General features: G+C 32.0%; 1 protein-coding gene across 2 annotated transcripts in view; it reads left to right on the top strand.

Moving 5' to 3' along the window:
• The window catches only part of GRIK2 (glutamate ionotropic receptor kainate type subunit 2), an 819,862-nt gene that overhangs the window by 632,391 nt on the left and 165,791 nt on the right, over positions 1-21,680 (top strand). For both annotated transcript variants that reach the window (XM_001367939.3, XM_056818623.1), the window contains one exon: positions 807-1,024. In XM_001367939.3, coding sequence (XP_001367976.1) covers positions 807-1,024 — 218 coding nt within the window. The remainder of the gene's footprint in view (positions 1-806; positions 1,025-21,680) is intronic.

Raw genomic sequence — 21,680 nt, forward strand, 5'->3', positions numbered from 1 at the left:
TAATGATTCAAATTAAAATTTAATGCCAAGTACATTCCCAGATATAGTACCATGAGCAGGCAACTCCAGCAATACTACAATGTAGTCTAGGTTTACTAAATGTGGATGTTTTCAGAGAAGATTAAAAATCTGTTCCATAGCCATCTACTTCTTCAGATTTTTTCTATCAGTTTGGGAGCTAATTATAGTGATGGGAGACATTCCCTTTCCCCACAGAATCTGTGCATCATAGTATGTTGTTATAAAAGGTAAAATTAATCCCACAAACCCAAAGAATATGGATAACTGAAATATTTTATGAAGCTATTTTGTATGAAGCTTTAATTTAATAACAGTGGCAAGATCCTGTAACTGGAAATTCGGGATAAATTCTTTAAGAAAGTCAGCTTTCCATAATACAGCTATCCTGTACATTCAGCAACATTCTCTAAAATAGCTTATCCTTGCATGGGTTAAATTTCACCTCTTGAAGCTGAAGGCATTTCTTTTTTGCCCTTCAACTCTACCATTAAAAAGAGGCTGTACTGAACAAAATGTCTAAAGGGGTATCGCACATTACCTCACATTGAAGCTGTCTCCCATTACTATATTTTGATAACAACAATATAACAGTGTTCTTTTTATCGTAACCAGTCCTTCCCTGCCCCTCTGTTAGTTGTTTTCTTACAACAGCAATATGTAAATCAATAAATCAATAACACACTTTTGTTACACAGTGATTCCACTCTGCCACTGTGACTTAAAGTACCTAACTGCTGATGACTTTCTTTGTATTCGTTTCACCCTTTCCCCCCAATCTCTGTTAGGTTCTGAGCTCATGCCCAAAGCGCTCTCCACCAGGATAGTGGGAGGCATTTGGTGGTTTTTCACACTTATCATCATTTCTTCGTATACTGCTAACTTAGCCGCCTTTCTGACAGTGGAACGCATGGAATCACCCATTGACTCTGCTGATGATTTAGCTAAACAGACCAAGATAGAGTATGGAGCTGTGGAAGATGGCGCCACCATGACCTTTTTTAAGGTAAGACTCCTTAAATAGATCCTTAGATATATTCAGATAATGTATTTAAGTAGAACTGTGCCTTCTAATGACATCGATTTGTGCTGTTGTATCATTATTCTGTTTTTATATCATAAAAAATAGCAAATGTTTTAATTTTCCATGCAGTAAAGAAAAATTAAAATAAACAAGAGAGAAACCTCCCCATCACATATACTTACATGAGGCAAGCTCCTCAGCACTTTGAAACTGAAAGTCATTATTTGCATGGCACCTAATTTATTCCCAATATTTTAAATGCTTTAAAAATAATGTAGGATTTTCAATCTGGTTGAATTTGGAGATTAAGTGAAATGAATGAATTCTTTGCAGTTTGTTGAAAGACATGTTTATCCTGAAAGGTTCATTAAATTGAGGGAATTGTGATTAACAGGATTTATGGCCTTTGGGTAAGAGGCAATGTTCTTAAATCTAGATGGTGGAGCAGAAAAATGCTTCATGAAGTTTGGGAATAAAGATGTCAGAAAAACAGAAGAGATGACTCCTAGTACTTATGTTCTCCATTTAACAGCTTGCCTGCGGAACACAGGCACCAAAAACATATCTTGATATGTTTAACAGCTATTTGTAAATAGTCTTAAATGTTAAGTTTTGGGACCTTTGGAAATGGTGAGTTCTCAAGGCCAACATTTTTGAATTTCAGTGATCATGAACAGACCTCTTTTACACCTCTTATTTTGCTAATTGTGAATGGTCACACTGACTGAGGGGATCCAAGAAGAAAGGTTCATGTAAGAAAATGAGAAGATGGATGCTCTAGATTCCTGCTCTATTCTCCTCTATTTTTTAATTTTATGCTATATTTCAGCTCACATTTTCCTCCACTTTTTTGAAGGGAAAATTCATAGAAAAAACCATTCAATATGCACAAAAACATAATCAATGATATGAATGGGCAGTGAAAATGGTAGTTTCAAGCATAATTTGCTCTATGCTTATACTTAAACATTAATATATTATATACTTTACTTGGAAATTAATATAATCATTTTATTATGGTTCTTTTTAAAGTGCTTTATTAAATTATTTAAGCCTTTTGTGGTTGCATCATATTGATATAAATATGGAAATAATGATGAGAAATAAACATTTTCTTAGTCTTTTTAAGAAGAATTAGTCAATAGAAAATAGTGACTTATTTCATTCAAAAATTTTTAAATCAACAATTATGAAATACATAACAAAGTATTTTTCTTATACAACCAAGAGCTAAGATAAAGAAAAGTTAGATATCATTTTTAAATGAAGAAATGATCATTTGTTTTAAATCAACAAATATCCATTAAGTATCTACTACCTGCAATAGGTTGCTTTAGGCACTGTATTTTGGATGTTTCAACTTTTAATGATGCATGCTTTGTCATAGAGCATATAAAGCTTTATTCTGTATTTAAAATTATACTCAGGGTACTTATAGCATTCATTCATTCATTTATTTTAGTTCATAAGAGATTTTTTAACTCATTTTACAATTAACAAGATTTTTTTCTCCTTCCTTCACTCTATCTCTAACTCCCCACTAGAAAAGAAAGAAAAAGGAAACTTGCAACAAGTTCATAGATAAAAAAACAAATGTCTACAATGGCTATGATGAAAAATTCTTCATATTTAATGCCCCACTTTCTGTCAGGATGTAGGTAGAATTCTTTTTCACTGTCTCTCTGAAATCATGGTGAGTCATATTGATCAAAGTTCTTAAACCTTTCAAAGTTGTTTGTTTTATAATTCCGTCCTTGATACAATCATTTTCCTAATTCAACTAAATCAATTCTGAATGAGTTCATACCCATATTCCCATGATTCTCTGACATAATATATTTTATCATTTTTATGAAACACTAATATTCATTTATATTCATATATCATAAATTTTCAGTTATTTTCCAATGAATGGACTCACCCTGGTTCCTTGTTCTTTAAGAAACCAAAAAGTTCAATATGTTTGTACATTTTCCTTTAAAAAATATCTCTGGTGTATAATGTTTCTAGTGGTAGTTTAGGGTCAAGGGGTGTAATAGAAAGGGTAATCTGTGTGTCACTATTTCTTGTTGTAACTGGGTACTATGGTTTATTGGAGATTTGCTGTTAGGGGGACACCTGAAGACTGTCTATTGGCAATGGGGATAGAAGTACTTTGATAGATACTGAGAGATACTGTTACAGGGAAATGAACTGGGGTTTGCCTACTGATCACTATTTGATGGCTAATGTATCAATATTTTCCTAACCTCCTCCTACCCTCTTACTCCCTCACTCCCTCCCTTAACCACCCACTTCTTGAAGCCTTTGGCTTCCTCCCTCCCCCCCTGAGTGGACTATAAAGATACTTTTTTTTCTTTCTCAGGTAAGGGGTTTATTGGGAAACAACAGGATGGGAAACTGAGGTAAGAGGGATGAGGGTTTCTCTAATCTATAATGAGGGATAGGAGGAATTTGGGAAATCAGTCCAGTCACAGCTGTGACTCAAAAACAGTCAGAGAGATGGATGACAACTGTTTAAAATCTTCTTTTCTTTCTTCTCCACAATGCCACCAAGGTCTCTCTGCTTAACTCCAGAACCCCCCCTCAAGGGTCCTTCAGCCTGAGACAAAAGCTAATAAGATCAGTTCAGCTTCTTCCCCCTATACCTAAGTTTGCCTCCCTTGGTCAGAAAAACCCCAGAGAGCCAAAGCCTCCTTTCTTGGTCAGTCACCCCCAGAGAGAGAGAGACAGAATCAGTTCCTCTTCCCCCTGGTCAGCTTCAACTGGCTCCTCCTGGGAACATTCCATTTGGAATCTTCACCTTTATTTTTGCAAATCAGGTACCCTGCTTTGTTTCTTGCATGGCCTGGCTTGCAAGTCCTCTCTCTCTTCATACTTCTTCCACAAGGGTGTTCACAGTTTAGTGCCTTTTTGGTATATACTTCTAAATTGTTTCCCATAATGGCTAGAACAATTCACAGTTCTTGCAAAAGTACATTTTAGTATGCCTGATCTCTAATAGTTCTACTATCATATATCATTTTCCTTTTTGTTCATTTTTCTAGACTGATGGATAAAAGAAAGATCATCAAATTTATTTTTCACTCCTCTAATTATTAGTGATTTGGTGCTTCCCCCCCAAATTGCTATTGTTGACTTGGATTTCATCATTTGAAAACTTTCCCAGAGAAATATTTAGTAAGCGTCTAGATATTTTCATTCAAGACTACTGTGTATCCATGTACTAATCATATTGATGAGGATGTTCCTTTTGTCAGTTTTGTACAATCCATTTGTTTCTTCTCATCAGTTAGAATTCTTGTTCATGCTTGTTAATTGATCCTGAGAAAGGATGCATTACAAAGAGTAGAAAGTCTTTCTTCAATTTTTACATTTTGAGGGTTCTGTTGCTTTACTTGTTTGTCACTTTTTCAATCTTGCAAAACGAATGCCCTACAAATTTTTCTTTTCTTACCCATTTGTAGAAAATGACACCCTTTGTTAATATCAGTATTAGAAGAATTAGTGAAGCCTCCTTATGGCCGTAATGCATTCCTACTATTCATATTCACCTATGGCTTGAATCTTTAAAGACTATAGCACTTAAAGATTTACAACTCAAGACTCTACCTGACATAATTTGTGTTAAAGAGCTAGTCTTTGGGTTACAGGTGTGCTTGAATTCATTACAAATGTCATGTACTAAATATAATCTTGAAGTCAATGGGTATTTAAATAATTCTTGCTTTAAAATCAAAGGGTCTATATGCATTTGGATAAGGACAATATCTTTATTTTCACTAAACTTTCACTAAAATTTATAATTTTGTATAATTAATTAAAAACTTTATTCAGAAAAGAAGTCCACATGATTCATCTGACTGCCAGAGGGGTCCATGTGACAAAAAAAGGTTAAGAATACTTGCCCTATAAGAATCCATCCTGTATTTTGGATTATGGTAAACATTTTTTAAAATAATACTTCTAGTTTTCTACTTTGCTTGGTATTAATAACTAGAATTTGATCAATGAATAGTTATCTCTTGTCACATTTGTCAAGCATTATTCAATGATCTTAAAATATAAATAAGAAACTGTTGGGAGAAAGCTTTTAAAGCTACATTTTACTTTACCAAGTCAAATCTTTTTTTTCCCTTCTGTTTGTTTTATAAACACCAAAGAATAAATAGAATGGGATCTGCCAGTATTGTAGAATCTTAATTTCATTTTTATCTTCCCCCAAATTTGGTCTATTTTAGCATCTTAGGTATGACATGAAGATTTCTCTTATGGGCTGCCAAACAACAAAAGGTATCTGTTGGGGAGATCCCACATATTTTTATTTTTTCGTGTAATTATATCTTCTCATTTTTTCTAGCCTAGCTTCCTGTTCTCTATATTTTTACCAATTTATCTTCTCTTTAATATTTTTTGCTTCTTTTATCTTTTCCATTGAATAAATTCTTCTTTACACTCTCTTGGATCTTCCCCTACACCCCTACAAGGATGCTTTTAGTATAAGAAGAAAACTCACATTAAACAGCTTCCTTTTCTAATAGCATAGAATTTCTTTCCATTTGAAACCTTCTGGAATGTGTATAACTCACAATAAAAATCATACAGTGTTAATTACTAAGTTAACAATTACCTTATGGTGCTACAACATTCCCTCACTGTGAGAGCATTGTTGCAATTAGAAAAACACCAAAATACAGTTCTAGGATACAATACCTTGAATTTTTTTCTATTTTTAGTGTAACTTTGGATGATTCTTATTCCAAACTCCATATTATCACTTGTTAAATATGCTATTATCCCATCTTTGAATATAAAATTAAAAGGGAATAATGGCAAAATCTAAAATGAAAGCAAACTCATGCTCATTTTGAAATTCTTTACCACATTAGGTACTGTTTGCATATATAGTATTTTCATTTGCATACCTTTTTTTTTTAAATTAACAGTAGCAACACATGCCCACACTCTATGAAACACCCTTAAGGTATTATTTCTACAGAGATTTCCATCTCGTTTCACTAATTTAAAGCGACCCTACTGTTACCTAATTGTTCTAGAAGACTCAATTGCAGGAAATTATTATTTTCATGTATCTCAAAATTTTGTATATACAAGAAAGATGATCAGCTCAACAATCCTGGAACCCTAACCCTTAAATAGCTTCTCAGTTAAAAAGATTTAGGACATATTAAAAAGGATATGTTCCATCATTTGGGGAATATTATGATATGTATAGAGTATATTGGTCTCTGCCCAGATTTCTCTCCTCAAAAAAATATATTTATCTTCTCCCTATACTTTACTCTTCCTTTTTCTTGTTCCTAATCACCCCTAAATGGGGTGATACATTGTGAATTAAATTAAGTAATTAGAATAATCTCTTATTTCTGAAGTTACTTTTTATTTGATTTATATATGGCTTACATGGATATATAGCACTTTATATATGTTCATATAAGTACCTATGCATATGTGCATACCTGTGTGTATGTGTCATACATGTTGTCTCTCTCTTTGGAATGTAAGCTTCTTAAGTGGGCAGGAACTGATTTGATTTTCTTGTAGCTTCAGGGCTTTGCACAACATTTGTAAATAGTAGATGCTTCAAACATGCTTCTTTATTGATAGATTTCTCATAAAATAAATACTTAAATTCTGCAAATGATAGTTTTAAAATTATTATCTTCATGTTAAGGATTATATTCCCTACTTTAAAAAATCAAGATATTTATTATATCTCCTAGGATGGAAAAAACAACCTAAATAACCTATTAAAAACTATTGAAGGACTAAAGTCCTTTAAAAAAAGTCATCTTTGATGCTTTCTTTTGAGCTAGTAATTACATTAAAAATGCAGTAATCATAGGGCTGAAACTCCTCATTAGAGAGAACTGAGAACACTGAAAAATCAACAAGTATTTCTTTTTCTTTTTCATTGTAAAGAGTAAGAGGAGAACTGTAAAGAGAATCCTTTAGAATGGCACAATGAAAAGTGGTCTGAATCTGAAAACTTGTAAGTGAATCATAAATTTTCTACTTAATACCTTCGCAACATTAGACAAGTTATTTAATCTTTCTGCCCCTATATTTCCTCCATTGTAAAGTTAGAGTGATGGACTAATGAGATGTGGGGCTAGCCTCAGTTATCTCTTGTAGACATATAACTTAATGCCATGACCTGCACACCTCAAACCTAGTGAGTGCATTGAGGATTATGTTAGCAAGTCTCTTTTATTAAGCACCTGTTGTTTGCCAGACTCTATGTCTCTACATTTACAGTGATTCATGCATTTTTGAAGGTGCTACTGACCAGTGTCATTTCTCTATTTTCACACTGTCTTAGTCTTCCCCAATTTATATGTGTATTTTTGTGCTTGTGCCTAATGGAAGTCTTTCACAACAGCAAATATTCTTAATGATATTTAAATAAAAAACAAAATAACAGGAAACAAAACAAAAACCCAGGAACTGTTGTTATGATAAAGATCATGTTCTAGTATAAGCAAGGAAAAATCATCTCATGAAATGTTACAGAAGTGGCGAAAAGGAGCAATTCATCACATAAGTATTTCCTAGTTTTTCTTTTTTAATTGGGCTTATTAGTATAGAAAGTCAAATTGGACAGATCTCTTATCACAAATCTTTGCATAGATTTCTATATAGCTTGCATTCTGAAGTGTTTGCTATTCTCATGCTTTCATAATGAGTAGAATGATTAGAATACAGATGATAACTAGTCCTCTGTATGAAATAGTTCATATTTAAATAACAACATTAAAACATATAAAAGAGTACTATTTTAAATATAAAAATTACTTTCTACAATTACTCTGATGTTTTTATTTATTATTCAATTATTTGCATCAGCATATATTTAAAAAGTCTAACTTGGGGGTCATCAAAATCTTTCCAGATAAATAATACCACTTATTCTATGTTGAAGGAATTTTTAAAAATAGTTTTAGTCTAAATTTATTTGTTCCTAATTGCATTTTAATTATGTTTAATGATTTTATCATCCATATATATATATATATATATATATATATATGTTGATTCTCTCCTAATCTTACTCTTCATTCATCATGTTATTTGAATGTTCAGTTGAAATTCATGACTGTAGGTATTCTCCTGTTTCAGAATAAGTTTGTTCCTAAGTTCTTACTAATAATTAACAGAATTCTCTCATTAACGCATATTTATCTAACGAGCTAAAAAGACATTACTAGCATTTATTTAATCTTCATGTCATTGCACTGTGGACTAGCAGTACTCATGTAATAGTTTTCTTATTTTATATGTGATACTCTGAAATAAAGGGAATTCATGAACAGTGATTTTTAACAATAAGTTTTTAATTACTATTAGAAGCATTTGGATTCTCAAGTTCACATATGGTTATGATATTTTTTCTAAAATATTTGCTTTGTTGATTTCAAAACATATAATACGATTTAATCCTAAAAATTAAGGTTATGTTAGTTTTTTTTCAGATGAGGATAAAATTTCTTTATACTGACCTAAATTGTTTAATCCATTCTAAAAAGATTATAATATTATTCCCAAGCATTATTTATTGCACATATAAGTCCTTCTTTTTAGGGAATCTCAAAAAAGTTTTCTAAATACCAACTCATTAATCTTTACAATATTCCCCTAAAGAAGGTAAGAAGCAATTAGCATTATCCTCATTTAAGAGATGAGGAAATTGGTCCATGGAGAGGTTAAATGACTTATTAATTATGCTTTTGTTGGTAATAACCAAAGGATTTATATTATCACCAACAAAAGCAATATCCAAAGACAGCATATTACAATTCATCAAACAGAAAAGTGGAAATTCATCTGCCATGATGGCATATCCTTGTCACCATATCTTTTTCATTTTAGTAAAATTTTAAATCATTAATGTTATGTTAGTGAGGCAGATGCCCCTGTGTTATTTTTTTTTCATAACCTACAATGTGTATACATCAAAACCATGAAATTTTTACTACATTTGTTAGAGTGGCAGATCATGTTCAATAATTACTCAGAATGAGAGTTGAAAGAGATTAAACATCAGTGTTAAAGAATCTACCTGTATCTAAATATTTATAGCAAAGAACTGGAAGCTGAAGGGATCTCCATCAATCAAGAAATGACTGAACAAGTTGTGGTATATTCTTGGAATGGAATACTTTTATGCCATAAGAAATGACAAGCAAGATGATCACACATAAAAAAAAAACCTAAAACTTGGAAAAACTTCTATTGTATTGCAAATTTAAGTGAAGAGAAAACCAGGAGAATGTAATAATAGCAATAATGTATGATCAACTGTGAATAACTTAACTATTATGAAGACAAGGATCTAAAACAACACTAAAAGACTCAAGATAAAAAAGAAATCAACCACCATATGAGGAACATATCTGAATGCAGATTGAAACTTAACATTCTTCATTTCCTCCATGATTTTTTTTTCTAGTGTAAGGAATATGTATCTTGTTTCACAACAGGATGAACATGGAAATATGTATTATATCATAATATATGTAAAACCTATATCATATTACTTGCCTTCTTGGGTAGCAGGTAGAAGTGGGAAGGGGGTAAAGAATGTGGATTGCAAAATATCAGAAAACTAATATTAAAAATTCTTCCAACATATAATCTGGAAAACAATAAAACATTTTTGAAATTTACCTTCTAAAGAAACATATAGTAAAAATAACTCCTCTTTTATGACAACCCTTTGACCAGTTACCATACCTTCAAATAGTTTCTTCTGTATATTTTAAGATATCTCAAAATTGCCTGATAAATGTGATCACAGAAAGAACCATTCATTGACTGATTGGCTATTAATGACAAGGAAGGCATAGAACAGTGAGATATATTGTTGCCAGAGATGTTTGCCAGTCATACATAGGAAATGGATTGCCTTTGGATTGTGTTAACCTTTTATAAAACACTGATTTTCCCAGCAATATGATAAAGCTCATGGACCCCTTCTCAAATTAATATTTTAAATAGTTGGAGAAAATATTAAATTTAAATTAGATAATTAATATTTTCTTTTCCCGACTTAACATTTCCAGTGCCTTTATCTGATTCTCTAATGATGTAGTCTCTCAAGGCTCTTTACTATCCTGGTGACCTTTCTCTGAATACTTTAAATACTCACAGTATGATTTATTAAGTAATTTTTAAAAACTCTCTTTAAAACCTTATAGATAGGATAGAGAGTTGTGGGCTAAGCAAGATATATGTTAGATTTAAATAAATTGTTAATAAATTCTGATATCAGAGGTATTTTGTGGGGTATACTGCATATTTCATGTGTGTGATACCAGCTTAGGTGATAAATAATGCAAAAAATTCCCATTGCAGGTACATAAATCCTTTTAAGATTATGTCTACTTTTATTAAAATATATATGCTTATCTATTCCTATATATATTAAAAACTTTTAAAGTATATATCAAATATGCTATGATAAGCTTAAATAATGAAAACATAAAGAATGGAATTCACTATATTGGACAAATGAAAGAAGCAAATGAACTAAAGTAATGCTAAAACACATGACTTTTGAAACATTTCTTTGAAAACTATAATGGTATTTTTAGAGCGATAATGATATATCCATTAATGATAATGCACCTATAATCTTTTAACATTAAGTATTTTATGCTTGGAAAAGAAACTCTTTAAGTAAGAAAATGTTTCTGTAGAACATTTTTATCTTTAACAAACTCTCATTGAAAAGGTGATTTATTATATTCTTCCTACTTTAATCTATTATTTTTTGAGTTTCCATTTTATAGGTAGTGAAAAAGGATCTAGAAAAAAAGTTGTTATAATCAGAAAAAACCTTCATTTATTTGAATCTTTAACCTATTAAAGGTTATTCTTGTCCAAGATTTCCTGGCTAAAATAGGAATTATTTGAACAAACACAATTATTACAATATAGTTTTTTTACTATTTTAATCATAGATAATATTTTAAGAGAAATATATAAAGCGTTGCCCTTATGCTTGATAAAAAAAAGAAATCCATATTTTGTTAGAGTGACAATATTTCTTCAATAATTTGAAGGGGGAAGTAATGAAGTCAACTATGAAATTGCATTTTTATGATTGTTTTCTTAAAGGAAGATCTGTTTTGCCTCAAATTAAGTAGCACACTTTACATATTATAAGCATACAATTTGAAAATGAAAGTATAATTGATTATCTGGTCATTAAGATCTTAAGAATATCAGGTTCAACATTAATCACATTGCAAAAGCATAAGATTTAGATATGGAAACAACTTTGAGTCATTCTGGTCTAATCCATTAATTCTACAGTTGAATCAATAAAGATCCACAATGGTGAAGTGATTTGCCGAAATTCACATACATATAAAATAGCAGAACCAGAATTTTAACCCATGAGCTTATACACTACAAATTCAGTACTCTTTTCATTAAACTATAGCTTTATTTGGTCTACTTTCCTTTTATTTCCTTCTTCCACAGACCCTACAACAAATAACAATAGCAGAGACCTTCATCTAAGAAAAGTTAGCTAAAACAATTTTCCTATATACTCTATTGAAAAATAAATATTTAAAGAAACACCTATGTGGCATGTCCTGAGTTAAATGCTGGGACTACAAAGAAAGATAAATTACAGTTGCTGCTCTCTAGGAGCTCAAAGTCTCATGGGGAGACAACATGCCAACTACTATGTACAAACAAGATATATTCGGGAGAAAATGGAGTAAATCAGCAGGGAGAAGGCAATAGCATTAGGGAGGATCAGAAAACGCTGGATAAAAGTGGGGTTTTAGATGGGACCTGAAGAAAGCCAGGATTCCCAGAGACAAAAATGAGGTGGGCAAATATTCCAACTATGAAATACAGCCATGAAAAATAGATCAATTTGAGAGATGGAGTGTTGCATGCCAGGACCTACACAGAATCTAGAGAGGTTTGCAAAGTACACAGAGGAGAGGAGAGTGTAGAAACTGGAAAGATAGGAAAGGACCAGGTTTTGAAGAGTTTTACAAATCACTGGCTTTTATATTTGATACTGGAGGTAATAGGGAAACACTGGAACTAATTGATTAGGAGAATGGCATGCTGAGATTTCTTTAGGAAGATTAATTTTTCAGTTGAATGGAAGATAGGTTGGAGTTGGGAGTTACTTGTGGCAGAGAGCTACCTGTAGGTCATTTCAGTAGTCCATGCATGAATTAATGAAGTCTTGCACCAGGGTGGTGTCAACATCAGAGAAGAGAAGCATGGATAGTATAAATCAATGAAAAAGATGTTGGAAAATTAGAATCACTATGACTTGACAATTGATTGGATATGGAGGAAGTGAAAGAGAATGGAGGAGTTGAGAATGACACCTAGACAGTGATAATGGGAGAATGATTATGTCCTTAGCATGATTTGGATAGTTAGGAAGAGGGGGAAGTTTGTAGGGAAAGATTAATTCACTTTTACAAATGTTGAAAATAAGGTGTTTATGTGACACCTAGTTTAAAGTGACCACTTGACCGCTGAGAAGCAAGACTGAAAGTCAGGAGAAGTTTGAGATATATAAATAGATCTGAAAATCATAGAGAGATGTTGATTGAATCCATGAGAGCTAATTGTATTACCAAGTTAAATGATACAAAGGCAGAAAAAGAAAGGACCCAGAACTGAGCCTTGAGCATCATCTATATTTAATATAATTAATTCAAATGTTCAGTATAGGAGACTGAGGACTGGTGTACAAGTAGAATAACTAGGATAGAATAGTGTTAAAAAATAGAGAAAAGAAAATATTAAGGAGAAAAGTGTGAACTTGTCGAACGTTTTAGAGAAATCAAGAAGGATAAGGACTGAGACAGGATTATTAGATATGATGATTAAGATATCTTTAGTAACTTTGAAGAAGCAATTTCTGTGGAAAAATGAAATTGAAAGCCAAACTTCAAAGACTTGAGAAGAGAGTGAAAAGAAAGGAAGAAAGTGCTGGTTGTGGACAGCTTTCTCAAAGAATGGAAATCATGAAAGAAAATATGCTGAATGATAGTAGTCAAGGATGTATAAATGAAGTGAAGAGTTTTTGAGGATAAAGGAGACACGAGTGTTATTCTAGGTAGTAGAGAAGTAGTCAGTAGACAGATTAAAGAGTAGCTGGGTGATAGAGGGAGCAATCTGTTGGAGAAGATGGGATGAAATGGAACCACTTGCTTATGAGAGTTATTTGTCTTGTTAAGTAAAAGGGATAACTTCATGTAAAATGGATCAAGGAAGATCAGCTGGTGGTGGGCATCTGAACCTTTTGTGTCATGAACTATTTTGGGATTCTAGTGAAGCTTATGGAACCCTTCTTAAAATCATATTTAAATGCATAAAATAAAATTTATAGGATTATAGGATTGTATTGTAGTTATAAAATATTTATATTGAAAGTTAAAACCCCAGATTATGAAGCTCTGTGCTTAGAGTATACACAATAATTATATGATTTCTAGAGGTGATTGTCTTTGGTATGTGGCAATGAAACTACAACCAACTACAAAACAAGGTTTTTTAAACTGCAGTTTTAATTAGATATGCAATGGTTGGATTTTGTCTTTGGAAAAAAGAATTCAACAATATATGATCTATGAGACTGAACAAAATTGCTTTATTTCTTTGTAAATGTGCTTGGGTCTCTTTTATTACTATCATATGGAATCTGAGCATTCTATCATAATCATGATAGTTTTTTTATGTAGAAGTAACAAATGATTTTACTAGTTAGTCATGAACTTACTCATGTAATTCTCAGTCTGTAAAATGAAAGCACCTGATGTATTCTTTTCAATTCCCCTCTTAATTATTTGTAGTGTAAATTTTTTATTTACAAGTAAAAAAAAACTCTTACCTTCTATCTTAAAATTAATATTGCATACTGGTTGCAAGGCAGAAGAGTAGTGTAGGCTAAGCAGTGGAGGTTAAAGGCTTGGGGGGGGGGAAGGGAAGTTACTTGCCTTGGGCCACACAGTTAGGAAGTGTCTGAAGTCAGCATTGAGCCCAGGACCTCCAATCTCTATGCCTGTCTTTCAATCCATTTAGCCACTAATTGTCTTCTGCACATTTATTTTTATATTTAATGGGAACTCAAGCTTAATACAGTCCACAAAACCCCTACCTATATTTACCCTCCAATAGATTTTCCAAGAGCTAGGTTGTGAGTTTTCTAATCTCCATGCATTGTCATTTCTTCTTCTAAGATCCTAGGAGAGGGCATTTAATATAAATAGATGAGAATTAAAAGTGTTTTGACCAAAATATTTTGTTTGTTGGTTTGTATTCTTCAGTACTTGATTGTGGTATTGTCAAAATTGGCATGATTCATCAATGCATATTTCAGTGTATATGTGCCATCTTCTCTTGTGTCATATTCTTATCAATGTTCTTCCATAATTCTGCCATATGGAATTATTAAATTAGAAAAAATAGGATGTCATCTCAAATGTCATTTAGTAGAATCAATTCATTTTATAGATGAAGAAACTGAGGCCCACGTAGGTTAGATGACTTGCTCAATCTAGTGCAAAGGGTAAGCATCAAAGGTGGGCTTAAATCTCACCAGAGCTCCTGCTTTTTCATTACACCACACTGGTTCCACCTTAACTAGATTATTCTCTTTTCCCTAAAATCTCTGTTCCAACTCAATACCTCTAATCAATCTGTTTTCTCTACAACTCAATAGAACTGTCACCTTTTCTATAACCATGTCAGTAATAATATTCCCTCGAGAACTTCACATAACACTTAGATTTTCAACTTGAAAATGCATTTATTCTCTCTTTCATTATCTGTCCATATAGGTATGTAAATGCCCTTTTGAAATTTTCCCTTTTTTGCCCTGCTGCCCTCCCAACTCAGTTTATAGAGAAAGGAAGAGATTAATGATAATTTAAAATTGAAGATACTTGATCTCATCCTTTTGCCCAATACTCCTGATACATCCTTATACTTTCTTCTCTCCTCTTATTTCTTCTCTGACCCCTCCTTAAGAACTATGGTCCATCACTGAATTTTCTTATGAAGCTAAGTTTCAATTAGTACAAACAATAAATCCCCAGCATTGGTTTCTTGTATTGAATTTTCAATATTTGAAATTATAATTGTGTAAAATATGGACATTGGTTTCAGTTCAGTGGAAATATGTAGTTCAATGCTAATACCATGTAGTGTGATATATTACAATCTATGTATTTTTAGCTTATCCCCCAATAGACTTCCCAACTCCATGACAGCAGGGATGGAATATATTCTACACTTTGCATCCTATTCTATATTTAACACAATTCAAAAAGGCAGTAACATGGTACAGTAGAAGAAACAGTGAATTTGGAATCAAAGATTTAGTTTGAATCTTTACTCTGTTACTTCCTGCCTCTTTGATCTTGAACAAGATACTTGAACTCTAGTTCTCAGTTCCTTCTCTGTTTGAACCAGAGGGTTGGGTGAGAAGATTTCTGAGACAGCTAGGTGATACATCAGATAGTCCTGTTAGAATGGAGTCAGAAAGAACTGAATTCAAACTGAGGCTCAGACATTTCCTAATTGTGTGATCCTGAATATTTGCCTTCTGTGTGCCTCAGTTTTCTCAACTGCAAAATTGGGATAACAAAAGCATCCAAATCCCAGACTTGTTGTGAGAATGTGAAGAGAATATTTGGAAAGTGTTTAGTACATTGTCTGGCACATATAAATGCTTGCTTCTTCCCTTCCCTTACAGGATTATTCTTTACACAGTAGATGCCTTATAAATGTTTAGTGAATTAAAGTGTTCCTTAGTGAGTGGGAAAGGAGTTAGAGTTAATTGTTTTTTCCTCAAAGGACTCTGAAACAGTACTTATTATCGATCCAATTGACCCAGCTCACTTAGAGTTATCATATGAAGACATGATCATCCTCTTGGGGGCAAGGTCAGTACTTATCTCCCTATATAAAATCTTCAGAGGATTTACATGGCGTTAGGTTTTGATATATGGTTGAGATAATGTGCTCATTTATACTATCCTGGCAAAAATTAAGGTTCTATAGTTCTGAGGTATTTGGTAACCTCCCTCTCTTTCCCCAAGTCATCAGAATCTCTCCCAAATCAATGCAGATTTAAACTATTAAGGCTCTGAGGACATTGTACATTATTTCAGTTTCATGGTTTCATCAGTGCTTGAGGACATTATTATAGAACCCAATTTTCATCTTATTTTGTATCTCCTTAAATTCTCTCTCTTTCCATCTAGCTGAGCTAATTGTATATCTCCTTATTTGTTAATAGCAATCTGTTTTGTAATAAGTAAAGTACCAAACAGAGGAATAGATACTGATTTATTTAGTACTCTAAAGGAAAGGCTATTCTTGCTAAAGTGTGATTTAGTTACAGATCTTTAAATAACTTTAAGAACCTTTACTGCCTATTTGTCAATTTGGCATTGTAGATTATGGAGTTATAGATGAGAATAAATCTTGATTATACCGTGGAACTTTTTTAGGTCCTAATTCAAAGTAAAAAACAATTTTGAAAAGTTTTCTTTAATCTAGTACTAACTAGATATCTGATTAGTTGAATTGAGGTAATAATGAAAATTGCTATTGAGGTTACTGTCACCTGCTTATGTGTCTGTGTTTTTCAATTTTTACCAAAATTATTTTTAGGAGTCTGGATGAATCATCTTCAAAAAGTTCTGATGAGCTTAGTCATGTTTTCTCTGTCCTCAGGAATCACTTGTATCTTGAATAATTGTTTTTTTTAATATAAAATAATGAAAATTCTAGAATATAAGCATTATATTATATTTAATATTATGCAAGTGCTCTAATTTTTATAATCACAAAATTAGGTTTTATTTACAGCCTTTAATCATTTATGTGTTCTCTCTGTGCTAATATGATTTGTTTTCTACAAATTAGTGATGTTTGAATTAACATCTTTAAAACCAATTCTGCATTACAAATTTGAAAGACTTACATAGTAATGGGCGAGCCTTGACACAAAGGAACCAAGGAGACATCCCCCCACCTTTCTGTACCCCACACACAAGTATTCTGTGTGAGGCCTGATCAGATGTTTATTACAGGGATTTGCATAAGGCCTACAGGAAACCAACGGCCATTTTACTATGTTCCCATTGCAGGAAATAAAATGGTGCCTTTGAGTAGAACTGCTTCATCAGACACTAGTTTAGCATGCCAAGTTACAGCAATCAATGGAGAAACAGCAGATGTGAAGGTTAGTTGGCATCAAAGCATATGAGTGAAAGACTTTCCTATGGGAAAGAAAGTGCATCATTACACTTTATCTATACGAAGAACATTACTTCTATGAAATTGTCTGAAAATTAGGATATGAGGAATTTTATTAACTAATCTCTGATGGAGTGGATTCAACAGTTAAAAAGTTAGTGATGACACCATCTTGGGAATTATGAGCATTTTTTAGAGCTCTGGTGCACTTAAGAAGCAGCAACTTTTATCTTAGATTAAATAGCTTCCCTAAAATGTTCCCAGCATGGAAATTTCACCCCTCAGTGAATGTTATATTTTCAATATATACAAGTACCATTTTGGGGATTATTTTAATTGAGGTATGAATTAAGGTATGGGATTCTAGTGTAAAATCCAAGATACACAGAGATTCTTTGGAACCAAATGAAGGCAGCTTTTCAGAGGTCATTGTTCCTCCCTTCCACCCCCTTTTATAGAGTGTCTATGCACTGCTGATGTCATTTATCACGAGGGGAAGGGCAGCTCGAATGTTCTGTCTCACCACACATATATCTCTAGTGTGAGTGCCCCATAGGGAGTGGGAAGATGCAGACATTCCTTAATATAGTGATGCCGAGCTGGCACATCAAGTGCTAGATAGTGGGTAATTGTTGTCATTCAATGAGTTTACTGTTCCTGATTAAGCAACATGTTGGAGAGTATCTCAAGGCAGATGTCTTATTTTTTGTCTGGAATACATTCAGAACAGATATAGGGGAAAATAGAAACTATTTTAACGAAGTTATTACTATTATAAGTTAATTTCTTTGAACCATTTTATTGCTTACTTTTTAAGTGAAAAGACATATACAAATATCACAGTTTAAAAAAATCAGTACAAGCATTTCCAATTATTTTCATGATTTAAAAAAAAAATCACTTGGAAACACATGACCTGTAATGCTGTTATTTTGAGAGAAAATTATATTTTTCCTCATTGCAAATGTAGAAACATTAATCATATTGAATCTTTCTGAAGTCCAACTATATTCTCTTTGTAGGGATAGAAATATTACCTTCTGGACTTTCTATTGTCCAGTAATTATAAGATGATTATATTGAAAATGTGGACTTAATTCAGAACTATGTTAGCAGTATTTATTCTTGATGTTCCATAGCTACATGGATCCCTTTGGGAAATATTTTTCTCTATCAGGGATGTACTTGGAAATTGATAAAATCATTGGTCAGTTGATTTTCCTTTGTGTTTTTTTTTTACTATTTGAAAATTATAAAAACAATAATACCAATCTCTTGTTATTAGAGTTGATTAGAACATATATTCTCAAACTTACTCTTTCATGAATATCATAATGAATATTGATAACCAAAAGGCTGTTGTACATGCTGCTCATTCTTATAGTTGTTGAAGATGAGACAAAACTGTTTTCTTCTTTGGCAGGCAGAAAGATGTGAGGCAATGCTGAGGTGTTCTCTCAGGCACATAGTTCAACTCAAATAGTCATAGGACTTCAATAGGCATACATATAGATGTCAAAAATATCTTACACATTATCTCTTGTCATTATCTCATTTTTACTTCCTCTTTTCATCCCCTGAAAACCACAAATAAGAAAAAAAATCAACTTCAGAGTTAGTAATTGGTATCAGCAAAGTGATTTTTTAAATTTGGGTTTTGTTTTTAAAATAAAATTGAAAAATGGCAAAACATTAAGGCTAGATAGTCAGATTGTCCTTGAAAGGACAAGCTCATTGTCTTATGATTATGTGGACCTCATTTTGTGTGTGATAGACACAGTATGTTTTCTTTTTTTCCCCCATTATAAAACTTCGAAGAGAGAAGTTTGGGTTATGGATAGAGAGCTGGACTCAGAACAGGAAAATATGTGTTAAAATCTAGCCTCTGACATACATTTGTATATTATTTTTATTATAACTTCAATAATATGTTTGTCTTATTAATTACTATAATTACATTATATACAATATTATATAAACCACATTGTATATATTATATATAAGATTTATATATGAAATAGTAAATATGCATTAGAATAATTATTATATATTATCATAAATCATCTATCTTTTTAAGTATATACACACATAAGAGCTGTATGATTCTGAGAAATCCATTTAATTTTTTAGTCCTATAGGCTACTCTTCAAAATGATAAACTAAAGAGGAGTTGCCAACCAATATTGGTACATAATTTTCTCAATCAGGATTATCAGGTGCCAGTGAAATAATAAGCCCAGTCTCTGTCCCTCTGATGATTTTTTAAGGCCCATCACTTTTGACACTTTTGTCTTTTGGCACTGAAGAGAGAGAATTAAAATATTATTTATTTATTTTCTCTTAAATCCAAATATATGGTCACTACTTTAATTAGAGCTACTTTTCAAAGAAATATATAGTTTGTTTCCCCATACTTTATTTCCATAATAAATCTTCATGTTTAGCCAGGGAAATTTAGTTTTACATTTCTTGACATCTTGAAAGATACCATTGATTAGCTTCTAGTATATTACCAAAGAATTCCATACAGAATTAATATAGGTCAGTGAAGAAATTTGATTCTTACTAATGCTAGATGTCTCATTTACCCGTTATTGCAAAGAAATTCAACTGCACTCTGTTAAATAAATTACTTTTCTATGTGTTTTAGAAATATCTAAGCTTTTTCTTTAACTTATAGAAACAAATAGTTGAAAATATAAGCTGGTAATGGATATAAGAATTTATAAATATATTGATTCAGAGATAGGCCATTCTAATGTAGCCTGTCACAAATTAAATGAAAACAAAAGTCATACTTACTTAACATGAAGTAGTGAAGTGGACACTGGATTTGGAGTTGGAGGAGTGAGGTTCAAGTTTTATTTTTTCTACTGAATGGTTTTGTGACCTTGTACAAATCATTAACCTTCCTTTGCTTCAGTATACCTATAAGTAAAATGGAGATAATAATAATGCCTATTTTTCCCTACTGGGTTATTGTGGTTAAATTGATTTCAGACTATTAAATACTATTTAATTTGTCAATTATATGTCATAATATGTGCAAAATACTTTAAAACATAAACTATTATGTGAATTAATATAAGCAATTGCTATTCTTTTTGTAATCTTATTCTAAATATCTCAGAATAAAATTTGATATCCACAGAGTGAAAAAATATAGTGAAATGATATATTCAGAGGAACTTAAGATTTTGTGCCAGAAGTGACCTTGGAGTTAAACCTCTTTAGCTTTACAGATGAGTCAGCTGAAGCCTGTTGAAGTGATTTGATTTGCCCAGGGTCATAGAGAGTAAGTATCAGAGATGGGAGCCAGCATGATGCAGTGGCAAGAATGCTAAATCTGGAGTTAAAAGACTTGGGTTACAATTCTGGCTCTGCCACTTACTGTGTGACCTGGAGCAAGTCATTAAATCTTTCTAAATCTCTCCCTCTTTTTTAAACAATTCAATGCACTTAATTGATTTAAATTTTTACACATGTAGAAATATTATGAGCTAATGGCTGAAATGTTGAGTACTCTGAGAGAAGAATAAGTTACATATCAATATACTGGACGTCTATTTAGCCTTTAGTTTACAAAGCTAAATGGATCTGTAATAAATTTTACTGTACTTCAAATTATCATAAATTTAAAAATATTTCCATTTGGCAAAGTAAAAGAATGTTCTAATAACTGTCAGGTTTGTTGTTATTCATCCTAAACATTTTTTCATAGGCTAAGTGACAGCTCTTTCTTTTCTTGAGAATAAGCAAAAAGGATTAGAAAATTCTTCTCCATACTACCGTTAATTTCTGATGATAAGACACAGAATTTAGAGTAAGAAAGATTCAAGTTTGAATCCTGCCTCTAACACTTACTAGCAGTGTAGGAATAATAATTGCTTGTGCCTACAAGTGTGGTTGTGAAGATCAAATGAGATACAATTTGTGAAGAGTAATGCAAACCTTAAAAATGTCATGATAATAATTATTATCATTAATAATATTAATTATGCTATATTGCATAGTATAATTAGTAACAACAGCAATACTAGTTCAAGTGTAAAGTTTAATGTGTAATGATGATGATCATATCAAAGAATAAAACTTTACTTAAACCTCTCTTATGAGAACTCAGAGATATGGTTTTAAATTATAGAATCATATGTGTAAGGGCAGCTAAATGGTACATTGGTTAGAGCACAGAGCTTGAGATCAGAAAGAATCATTTTCATTAGTACAAATATGCCTCTGAAAGTAGTTTTGTTACACTGAGCAAATAATTTAACTCTTTTTGCCTGTTTCCTTGTGTGTAAAATGAACAGGTGAAGGAAATAGTAAATAGTATCTTTGCCAAGAAAATTAAGAAGAGGTA

This window comes from Monodelphis domestica, chromosome 2 (genome assembly GCF_027887165.1).
Source record: "Monodelphis domestica isolate mMonDom1 chromosome 2, mMonDom1.pri, whole genome shotgun sequence".
In the NCBI taxonomy this organism is placed as follows: domain Eukaryota; kingdom Metazoa; phylum Chordata; class Mammalia; order Didelphimorphia; family Didelphidae; genus Monodelphis; species Monodelphis domestica.